The 11,040-nt window shown below is 44.8% G+C and overlaps 1 protein-coding gene across 1 annotated transcript in view; it reads right to left on the bottom strand.

Annotated features, from left to right (window-relative positions):
- Positions 1-421: 421 nt before the first annotated feature.
- Positions 422-11,040, bottom strand: part of NSUN2 (NOP2/Sun RNA methyltransferase 2) — a 31,099-nt gene continuing 20,480 nt past the window's right edge. The window contains exons 13-19 of the mRNA XM_003932507.4: positions 7,709-7,893; positions 7,298-7,390; positions 6,040-6,175; positions 5,381-5,461; positions 4,940-5,078; positions 3,561-3,600; positions 422-1,411 (exon numbers count right to left, since the gene is read on the bottom strand). Coding sequence (XP_003932556.2) covers positions 1,105-1,411; positions 3,561-3,600; positions 4,940-5,078; positions 5,381-5,461; positions 6,040-6,175; positions 7,298-7,390; positions 7,709-7,893 — 981 coding nt within the window. The 3' untranslated portion in view covers positions 422-1,104. The remainder of the gene's footprint in view (positions 1,412-3,560; positions 3,601-4,939; positions 5,079-5,380; positions 5,462-6,039; positions 6,176-7,297; positions 7,391-7,708; positions 7,894-11,040) is intronic.

The following is an 11,040-nucleotide window of genomic DNA, read 5'->3' as shown; positions in this document are numbered from 1 at the left end:
GAGCTATAAAGAGGCTGTTTCTAGGAAACACAATGGCAGTAAGGGGGTAATGCAACACGCCTGCAACTTACTGTCAAAGGGTCCAGAAAACAACGCATGAGTGACATGCAAGCACACCGGAAGACGCAGGTGCAAACGGAGTGCCATGTTCAGGGTAGAATTCGGGTGAAACGGAAACAGGAGCCCTTCACATCACAGGGCCTGAACACAGAATGGAGACTCGAGACAAATCCAGCAGAGGCAGTGTGTGACCGCTGTTTGTACAGACCAATACACAAAATCAGGAAGACAGAAAAAGACTGCAGCCTTCACAGGCAAACTGCTTTCACTGGAGAAAATCAGGATCTATTCTAACACTGCCGTTCAGCCAAAAGTAAGTCTGTTGTTTCTGCCTCCTAAGAGCAAAAACAAGAATCACACATTTATACACTTTATGATTAATAACTTTATTTAAATACTCCAAGGAACCCAACCCCATTTAAAAATAAAAATTGCAAAGTACTCCATTCAATAAAAGCACATAAGTCCCCCTCAATAACTAGTATGACAATTCACGTTACAGCTCTTACTCTGGGAGTTTATTTTACCCTCTATCCCAAAAGGCACAAAGTCATCTGAGGCCTCAGGTATTAACCCAACTGCGTGTTAATGTCACACGGCTAATGTGCAACTTGGTGTAATTATTAAAGCTTATAACACAGCTCCCCAAGAATTCAGAGAGTTATAGATTCTTCCTATAAATAATAATTTAAAAAATACTGGACCTTAAGACCAATACAGGTTTAACAAGAGACCTGAAATTTCTGCAAGGGCAGTTTTATTTCTTGATAGAAGCACAACTTTAACAGTGAAAGTCTATTCCCAGCAAGAGATACTAGACGCAGTGTGGCCAAAGAAACAAAGTAAAATGAGTCATTTCTAACACGCTAAAAGAATACATTTTCATCAGCTCCATAAGAAAGCAGCCCTGGTCACTCAGAACGCTATCATCCCACCAGTCTGCAGCCGTTAAAAATACAGCTTTACAGGCCACAGGCTGTTCTGTGACCCGGAAGAGGCCAGTCTGTGTGTGAGGGGTGTGGGCTTTCACTGCCTCGGGCCTGCTCACCGGGGCAGCTGTGCCTCCGCCAGGTCACAGCCTGCTGTCACCTCCAGGCTGTCGGCCTCTCCGGCATCAGGACTGTGGGTCTCTCCTGCTCTCTGTCCCTCAGTCACCTCATTCTCCGGCTGTCCAGTGCTGGCTGCATTCTCATTTGTTAGGATAACCCCTTCCTTCTTCTTTTCTCCCAATACCTCCAGTCCCATCATCCTGAGATAATGAAGCCGCTCATTCTTGGGCACGAAAGTTCGAATGGAGGCCTTTCCCCGCCATCCGCACAAGACGATGGGACACTGCAGAGAGTCTGGATTCCTACAAGTGAAAGTGGTTTCACGCAGAACATTAAACATTCCCATAACTGCATCCAAAGAGATGTAATATGCAACTGCTCAAAAAAGAAAGCCACAAAGAGCGCACACCCACAAACCCCCAAACCACGCGGAGGACGCTTTCATCTGTGATCCGAGGGGCAGGTTTTCGCAGCTCCCTCCTTCAGCCCTGAGGAGGAGCCTCACCCTCACTTTCCCCTTGCCTCTTTCGTGCACAATGGGGTAGGCCCCAAATTGCAGATGTCACACACACTTGCAGTGCTGAGATTTCTAATACTTCCTCCTCAAACTTAACTTATTGCCCCCAACCCCGTGTCACCTCACCACTACATGAGAAGCATTTCTCCACAGGCTCCTCACAGCTCACCTCACCCCCAAGTTTCCTAAGTGACTGAGGCTCCTTACAGGCTGGAAGATGACGCCAGAGCAGGACCCGGGACCACTCACCCTTTTGATACTCAGCGTTTCGCATCGTTTGTTCTCTAGGGACCCCACGCGGCAATCTGAGCCCTGCTGTGCTCACCTCCACTTCCAGCATGCTGTGTTCCCCAGAGTCAGAACACCCCTGCCTCTCTGAACCTGCTCCGTCCCTCCCCACCTTCCAGGCGCCACCTGTCCAACCAGGTGGCATCGACTCCCTTCCCCAACAGAGACGGAAGCCACCATTTCTAACCTGCAGACGCCCTCTCTCGAGTTCTCTAATTCTTTCCTAGGGGACTCTGACCTAGATTTTAGGCTCCTAATGGCCCTATTTAATCACCTTTCCATTTTTCCTAATTTAAAGCAGGGCACTAAGTTGGCTTCAAGAAGTGAGAGGAAAATATAGGAAATTCCCAACTCCCACCTTCCTTAAAAAAAAAAAAAAACATTATTCCTGAGGCTGACTTTTCACCTGTGTATTTCAACAAGTAAAAACGAGTGTTTAAATATGGAAAAGTGAATCCACAACTTAAAATATCCCAGTGTTTCTATGTGGGCCACATGAGACTGTTATTTAAAAACCGTTCCTGGGTCTTTACTCAAACTCTTGTAAAAACACCCAGAAGCCATCAGTGACTAGATGCTCCGGCCCCTCCACCGCCCAGACAGCATCTGCCTCCAGCAGGTCCCCAGGCGCCCATGCGCACGGCCTCGCTGACCTCCCCAGCCCATCGCCTGCTGTCCTCTCCCCTCTGATGCTCCTCCCACCTCAGCACCGACCTGTCCACTCTCCATAGGGCAGCCAGACAGCCTGAATCCTGAGGACACGTGGGCCCTTGGCCTCCCTGCCAGTGTCTTCCCTGACCCCTCCATCCGTCCTCAGCTGGGCACGCCCTGACTCCCAACTTGCTCCTGCCCCAGGGTCTGCACTTCCCTAGTTCCTTCAAGTTAGCCCTGGATCCCTGGTCCAACGCTAACTTCCCAAAGAAACCTGTACAGTGGTCCTACCTACTCACTCCCCCAAATTCCGTTCAGCCCTGGGCCCCATTTTACTTCCTCCTCTCAGAAATGGTGTTTCATGTCACCAAGAGGGAGCTGTTGCAGATGAAATCCTAATTTTGCCACTAGTGAGCTGAGGCGCTCTGGGCAAGCCACCTCACTCTGTCCCACTTCCTCCTCTGTCTGGCAAGTGTTACCAACACCAGCATCTGCTCCCCCAGGCCCATGAGGATGCAGGGTGAATACATGCAAACAGTGTGGAGCAGTGGGCCCATGGCGACAGTGAACGTAAGCAAACCCCATGCTCCAGCCCTCGCTCCTGATGCAGTAGCATGTCAGCAACGCACACGGCTGAACCAGTGATGAGGACGAAATAATGGAACCTCGCTCAACTGTCCCACCTTTACTTTATGCTTATTCTGTTTAAGACAGAACTTTTCATTAGTTTCTAATATTTAAAAACTAAGCGCTATGTACTTTATTCTCTGTAAGTAAAAATTCATTTAGCCTGAGCTGAGTGTTCTACAAAACAGTATCTTCATGATGACTTACAGGAATATTTGGGTTCTAAGTTTTCACAAAACTACTTCCAGAGGAACAATCATAAAAGGCTTGAAGAAGGTCCCCACCTTCCCAAGTCACCTTTCTCACCAACAAGAACCCGTAGCTAATGACAAGGTGTGTGCAGAAGGACAGGGCCTGCACCGACTTACGCAGAATCTGGTTCATACTTCAGCACGATGCTTCCCTTCGCTGGAAGAGAAACAGACACACATTTGCCAGGTTATCCTGGTAGGGAATGCATGCGACGAGGACATTTATGCACCTAGTGACAAGTATTCTGAAGAAACAGAACAAATAATCTACATTCTTGGCCTCAAGGATCTAGCTGGTGAAAAGCAGCCTTCTGGAGACATAAACCAAGTCCAAATGATGCAGTAGGGATGATCTGGAAGAGGATGCAGGCAAAAGCGATTCAGGGACTTCAAGGGACGTCACCTAACAAACCACTCTGAGAAGCAAGGAGGCTTACTTCTTGGGATTAACTGCTAGTTAATTCCTCCAAATTGAAGATTAAATAAACTATAACACCAACTCCCAGAATGGCATGAAATACATAAAAACTGTCTAATACTGCAATCACGTAAGTGCAGGATTAAAAGAAAACAAACAGCTCCCTTATGCTTTACAAGAATCTCTACTTTCAATTGTGGTCCTTGGCTGAGACGGCAGCGGGAGACAGACGCCACAGAACGTGTTTGATATTGCGGAGGAACACAACAGGAAGTTTTAAATGCAAGTAAGAGACATGATTATACATAACTGCAAGAACTGATTCATAGAGTTTTGATCAAATTGAGCCAGAAATATTAAACGGCAAGTTATTTTAAAAAATTAACAAGAAAGAAGACATCAGAAAAACAAAATTAGAATAGCTTGGAGAAATTATTTTTATGCTTAGGGGAAAACGTCACTGGAGTGATTTGAAGTGGAAGTTGATAAAATATAAAACCAGCAAATAAACCAAATAATCTACTGCCGCCGGCTAGCAAAAAAGTCAGAACTGCTGGCAAGACTCTTACTCTGCTCTCACACAGGTGGTTAAAACGCTAAGTGAACCAGATCCCCATGTTAGCCAGTCTCATGAGGCTGTGGACCTTAAAACACAAATGAACCCAAGCACAGAGACCTGCTTCTACCCACCCGCGACCTGCTGACAGGCAAGTGGGTCAAGAGCTCCGGCTGGAGGGCTGGTTGGGGCTGCTCAGAGGCCAAGCCCTTCATTCTCCGGACTCTTGGGTCCAGCAAGTTGAGTGAAGGCCTGCCCTGCAAGCCACACAGACACACCGTGGGCTGCTGGAAAGCAGCGGGGGGCCACCAGGGCCTGGGGAAGTAGAGCAACCCCAAGATGCCTTTGCCCCTTAGCATTCTGAACTGTCATGAGGGTTCTACAAAGCCCTCTGGAAAGTGAGGCAACCAGACTGCACTGAAAAATATGATTGATAAATATGCCCCAAAGATACCACCTGCATTCTGGCTGTCCTTTTAAAGAGAATACAAGTTATGTCTCTATCCATTTCAAACTACTCACCTAGGTCCTTCGCTTGACTGTAGGTCTCACTGCTGAGTTTTCTAAAAAAGGGGTTTTCCTGGGTCAACAGTATCTTAACATCTTCCATTGATACAGTAATAATTCTTGAATTAATAAATGGATACAATGTATATATTCCCTGTGTGAATAAAGAGAACAGAGACCATGATGTCATTCATGAATGACAACAGACTGCTCTCAGAGGCTTTCAGTGGCGCCTCGGGCCCTCATTATGGGCCCTCCCCTGGACAGGTGTGGAACCCCCACCCACCCCAAGCCCACCATGAGCCCCTGGAGAGCTCAACAACCGGTAAGGGTCAAGTGGCTAGTAGGGGCCAGCCAAACCGTAAGCCATTCAGACCATCTGGCAGCCAGAAAGCCCATCAACTCCCGACTGCCTCATCTGTCGCCAGCGCTGTTCAAGTGCACTTCCAAAATTACCTCCTGCGCCAACCGGAAAGCACAGTCAAACTCTTCGCCACTGTTATTTCGACACCAGACTTTTATTCCCGTGTTAATAACCTGTAAGTAAAAGTGAGATGAAGCACACAGAGATGAACACAGGACCATCCTCTTTAACGACACCGGGCCACACAGAGCAGCCGTCATGGAATAGGAAAGAGGAGGAGAAGCAGAAACCATCAAGAAACCCCGGCAAAACCAACTGGTCCTCACAACTTGTGTTTATGTGACTTGGAGGGCAGTAAAGCAAATGAAAGAGGGGCCCCCAAATGGCCAAATTCTAAGAGAAGTGTCTCAAAGGACAAATCCCAAGGATGGGGGCAGCAGCACTTGTAACCTCCAGGCCCTCAGTACCTTCTCTGCCCAGGAGGACGAGCTGTGAGAACTACGCTGAGGCTCACCCAGCTGTGAGAATGGAGCAAAGAAAAGACACCAGCCACCAGATTCAGGACTCTGGTCGGAACCACTCAGCCCTGTGCTGGTCAACCACTCTGAAGCCGCAGGGCAGGCTCAGGGACCTGCAGCCAATGCCACAGGTGGGGAGGGCAGACGCCAGCATCTGCGCCAAATGAAATCTAAGCAGCTGTGAAAAGCCACGCGCATCCCCGGTCAGCAGCCAGCTCCTGTGCGGTCGGCACCTTCATCCTCTCACTGTTGTTCAGCAGCACGTTCCGCAGCTCCTTAGAAACCATGTAGAGCTGCCTTTTCTTCCCTTCTGTCGTCCGAGTTAACAAATTCATCCTTGGGAATGAAGGATCCAAAGCATAAAATTTCCTGTACACAAAAACAGTGCTGTTTATACATACTCAGTTCAAAATCAGGTAATTTGTTTGTAAAGATCTTCTCCAGAATTCAATCTCTAAAACTGCAGTGTGGCTCAAGGGCATGGGGCTCTGTTCTGGACTCCCAGCTTTTAAACTTTGTCCACTTTCACCTGAAACCTCCACGTGACATTTATTTGAGGCACAACTCGATCAGAAACCTACATTAACAAGTGCAGCTTCCCTCCCTCAGCTGCTACTCCAATGATAATGACCTGAGAACACAACTTTTGAGACTTACAGACTTTTACAAATGTATGCAAAGGACCAGTTATGCAAAAGACAGTAAGCGACTGCTCCGGCAAATAGATTCTAAAATTCAGGGAGTAAGAAACAGATGAATGTGAGACTTACCCTGAACCCTCTTCTTCTATGTTCTAGCTACACCATCCCTAATCAACCCCCACACATGCTACACTCATTTCTTCTACAGGAACTGAACAAGGCCAACAGCCTTGGCCTTTGGTCTCTACACTCAATTGAACAATTTCGGTTCAGGATCACAACTGAGTAATTTACATTCATAGTCACAGCCCAGGTTTTTTAATCTATCATGTTCACAAAGTAAAGGTTACTTTCTCCTTAAATCGAAAGGTTGAGTTAATAACCTCTGAAGTTTCATCCTGTTCTAATATGCAATTAAAAAGGTTAAGAGGAAAAAAGCTAGGTGAGCCTCAGGGGCTCATGCCTGTAATCCCAGCACTTGGGAGGCCGAGGGAGCGGATCACCTGAGGCCAAGAGTTCAAGACCAGCCTGACAAACATGAAGAAACCCCATCTCTACTAAAAATACAAAATTAGCCGGGTGTGGTGGTGCATGCCTGTAATCCCAGCTACTCGGGAGGCTGAGGTAGGAGAATCACTTGAACCCAGGAGGTAGAGGTTGCAGTGAGCTGAGATTGTGCCACTGCAATCCAGCCTGGGCAACAAGAGTGATACTCCATCCACACCCCCGCAACCCCCCAAAAAAAAGCTAGACAGAATTACAGACAAAATGGTTAAATGTAATCAGTTGTATATTTGTTACTTTAGAGAAGATTTCTTTAAATGAGTAATGGAAAAGGCTGAATCCTTACTCAATAGGTGGAAACAATGGGTCATCTTCAGGAATGAATACAAACGGGTCTTCTTTAAATCCGAATAACTTCATTTTCTTTGATGGAGGAGGACTAAAAAGGGAATGAGGATGAGATACATCAATCTGTAATGGGTGGCAACCTTCAACACCAAAAGCACATCCTTCCTTTCCCATCGGTGCCTGCGTCAGTTCTGTGCAATACGAGGTTTGCAGCACGGATCTTCACCAGGCAGCAGATGTTGAAACCTTCCAGCTTCCACATAGACTCCAGCCCTCCCACTGCATGTGTCTGAGACCATACATGCACTGTGCCCTCAAACCCACCAAGAAGTGGCTTGGGATCCCATTTAATCTAAAAGGACTGTGAAGACACTAGAGTGTTAGGTCAAAACGTAACCCCTTTTCTTACCCACATACGCCATCTTTCCTATTGCCATTATTTTCTAAATCCTCAGTTGCATGAGTTATTTCTGTGTCACCAGTTCCTGTGACTGACGGACTTGCCAGCTTAGAGGGATCTGCGGGTTTCCCTTCTGAGGGATCTGCAGGGCTCAGCTGGGTGCTTCCTCTGGTCTCTGCAGATTTACCCTGCAGCTGTCAGACAGAACGATTTCACTGACACACAAAGAGTAGCAGTCTCTGTGCTGCGATGAAAAGTTAAAATACCAAGTTCATAAAATCAATCAGTTGTACTTTTCTTCTACTGCATTATATGTGGAGAAAGACAACAGAAGTTTTTAAAGTGTCATTTTAAATTTATTTCTTATTATAAACAAAATTTATCGACAGTTTCGTTGGAGTTAAAGCTGATTCTACCTTCATCTCACAAACAAAATATACAGCCTGTTTCTCAGCAGAGCCCTATAACGCCAGCTAGTTCTCATCTAAAAATGCGTACTGTGCACCTGCTCTGGGTAAGGTACAGTGAAGGACACAAAGTGCCTCAAGTAAGATCTCCACGATACCCAGCAGGGGCAAAAAGACAAATACATAAATAACAAGAAAGGAGGGCAGGAACTGTTCTGAGCACCTGGACAAACTGCCACAGAAACTGGGAGAAAGAGTGTCTGAGGCACAAAGGAAATGTCTGCCCAAGAATGAACTCTGAATTAAGGCCATGGTATAATTTAAATTTTGCTTTGGGAATGAGCAAAATGTTTTAGTTATGTTAAAGATCTTTAAAAAATATGTGTCCTTTTTAAAAAGTCGCAGAATTGATCAAAGTCGTAATTCCTCAGTCTCTCTGACATAAGTTTAAAAATTAAGATATTTCAAACTAAGATCAGAGAAGAACTGAAGGAGACAGAAATACGGAAAACCCTTCAAAAACAATCAATGAATCCAGGAGCTGTTTTTTTTGAAAAGATCAATGAAACAGATAGACTGCTAGCCAGAGTAATAAAGAAGAAAAGAGAGAAGAATCACATAGACACAAGAAAAAATGATAAAGGGGTATCACCACCGATCCCGAATTCCTGGACACTTACACCTTCCCAAGACTAAACCAGGAAAAAGTTGAATCCCTGAATACACCAATAACAAGGTCTGAAATTGAGGCAGCAATTAATAAGCCCACCAACCAAAACAAGTCCAGGACCAAACAGGTTCACAGCCGAATTCTACTGAGGGAATCATCTCTAATTTATTTTATGAGGCCAACATCATCTTGATACCAAAACCTGGCAGAGACACAACTGAAAAAGAAAGTTTCAGGCCAATATGCCTGATGAACATTGATGCGAAAATCCTCAATAAAATACTGGCAAACCAAATCCAACAGCACATCAAAAGGCTTATCCATCACGATCAAGTCAGCTTCATCACCGGAATGTAAGGCTGGTTCAACATAGACAAATAAATAAACATAATCCATCACATAAACAGAACCAAAGACAAAAATCACATCACTATCGCAACGGATACAGAGAAGGCCTTTGACAAAAATTCAACAGCCTTTTATGCTAAAAACTCTCAATAAACTAGGTATTGATGGAACATACCTGAAAATAATTGAGCTATTTATGACAAACCTACAGCCAATATCATACTGAATGGGCAAAAATTGCAAGCATTCCCTTTGAAAACTGGCACAAGACAAGGATGTCTCCTCTCACCACCCCTATTCAACACAGTATTATAGTATTGGGAGTTTCTGGCTGGGGCAATCAGGTAAGAGAAAGAAATAAAGGGAATTCAATTAGGAAAAGAAGAATTCAAATTGTCTCTATTTGCAGACAACATGATTGTATATTTGGAAGACCCCATCGTCTCAGCCCAAAATTTCCTTAAGCTAATAAGCAACTTCAGCAAAGTCTCAGGATACAAAATCGACGTAAAAAATCACAAGCATTCCTATACACCAATAATAGACTAACAGCCAAATCACGAGTGAATGCCCATTCACAATTGCTACAATTTTATACCTTGGAATACAACTAACAAAAGCTGTGAAGGACCACTGCTCAAGGAAATAAGATGCAAACAAATGGAAACACATCCATCCCATACTCATGGTTAGGAAGAATCATTATCGTGAAAATAGCCATACTACCTCAATAATTCACAGACTCAACGCTATCCCCATCAACCTACCATTGACTTTCTTCACAGAACTGGGAAAAAAAAAAAAACCACCTTAAATTTCATATGGAACCCAAAAAATAGCCTGTATAGCCAAGACAATCCTAAGCAAAAAAAAAAAAAAAAAAACCCCACAAAAAACCCCCCAAAGCTGGAGACATCATGCTACTTGACTTCAAGCTATACTACAAGGCTACAATAAGCAAAACAGAATGGTACTGGTACCAAAACAGAGATGTAGATCAATGGAACAGAAAGGAGGCCTCAGGAGTAACACCACACATCTATAACCATCTGATCTTTGACAAACCTGACAAAAACAAGCAATGGGAAAGGATTTCCTGTTTAATAAATGGTGTTGGGAAAACTGGCTAGCCATGTGCAGAAAGCTGAAACTGGACCCCTTCCTTACAACTTACACAAAAATTAATTCAAGATGGATTAAAGATTTAAACATAAGAACTAACACCATAAAAACCCTAGAAGAAAACCTGGGCAACAGCATTCAGGACACAGGCATAGGCAAGGACTTCATGACTAAAATACCAAAGCAATGGCAACAAAAGCCAAAATAGATAAATGGGATCTAATTAAACTAAAGAGCTTCTGCACAGCAAAAGAAACTATCACTAGAGTGAACATGCAACTATCACTAGAATGAACATTCAACCAAAAGAAAGCAAGAAAATTTCTGCAATCTACCCATCTGACAAAGGACTAATATCCAGAATCTACAAAGAATTGAAACAAATTTACAAGAAAAAACCCCATCAAAAAGTGGGCAAAGGAAGCCGGGCGCTGTGGCTCAAGCCTGTAATCCCAGCACTTTGGGAGGCTGAGGCAGGTGGATCACGAGGTCAAGAGATCGAGCCCATGCTGGTCAACATGGTGAAACCCCATCTCTACTAAAAATACAAAAACTTAGCTGGGCATGGTGGCATGTGCCTGTAACCCCAGCTACTCAGGAGTCTGAGGCAGGAGAATTGCCTGAACCCAGGAGGCAGAGGTTGCGGTGAGCTGAGATTGCGCCATTGCACTCCAGCCTGGGTAACAAGAGCAAAACTCCGTCTCAAAAAAAAAAAAAGTGGGCAAAGGATATGAACAAACACTTCTCAAAAGGAAACATTTATGCAGCCAACAAATATATGAAGAAAAGCTCAT

The sequence above is a fragment of the Saimiri boliviensis genome, chromosome 1, assembly GCF_048565385.1.
Source record: "Saimiri boliviensis isolate mSaiBol1 chromosome 1, mSaiBol1.pri, whole genome shotgun sequence".
NCBI lineage: Eukaryota > Metazoa > Chordata > Mammalia > Primates > Cebidae > Saimiri > Saimiri boliviensis.
This window is presented reverse-complemented; position numbering and strand designations above follow the sequence as displayed.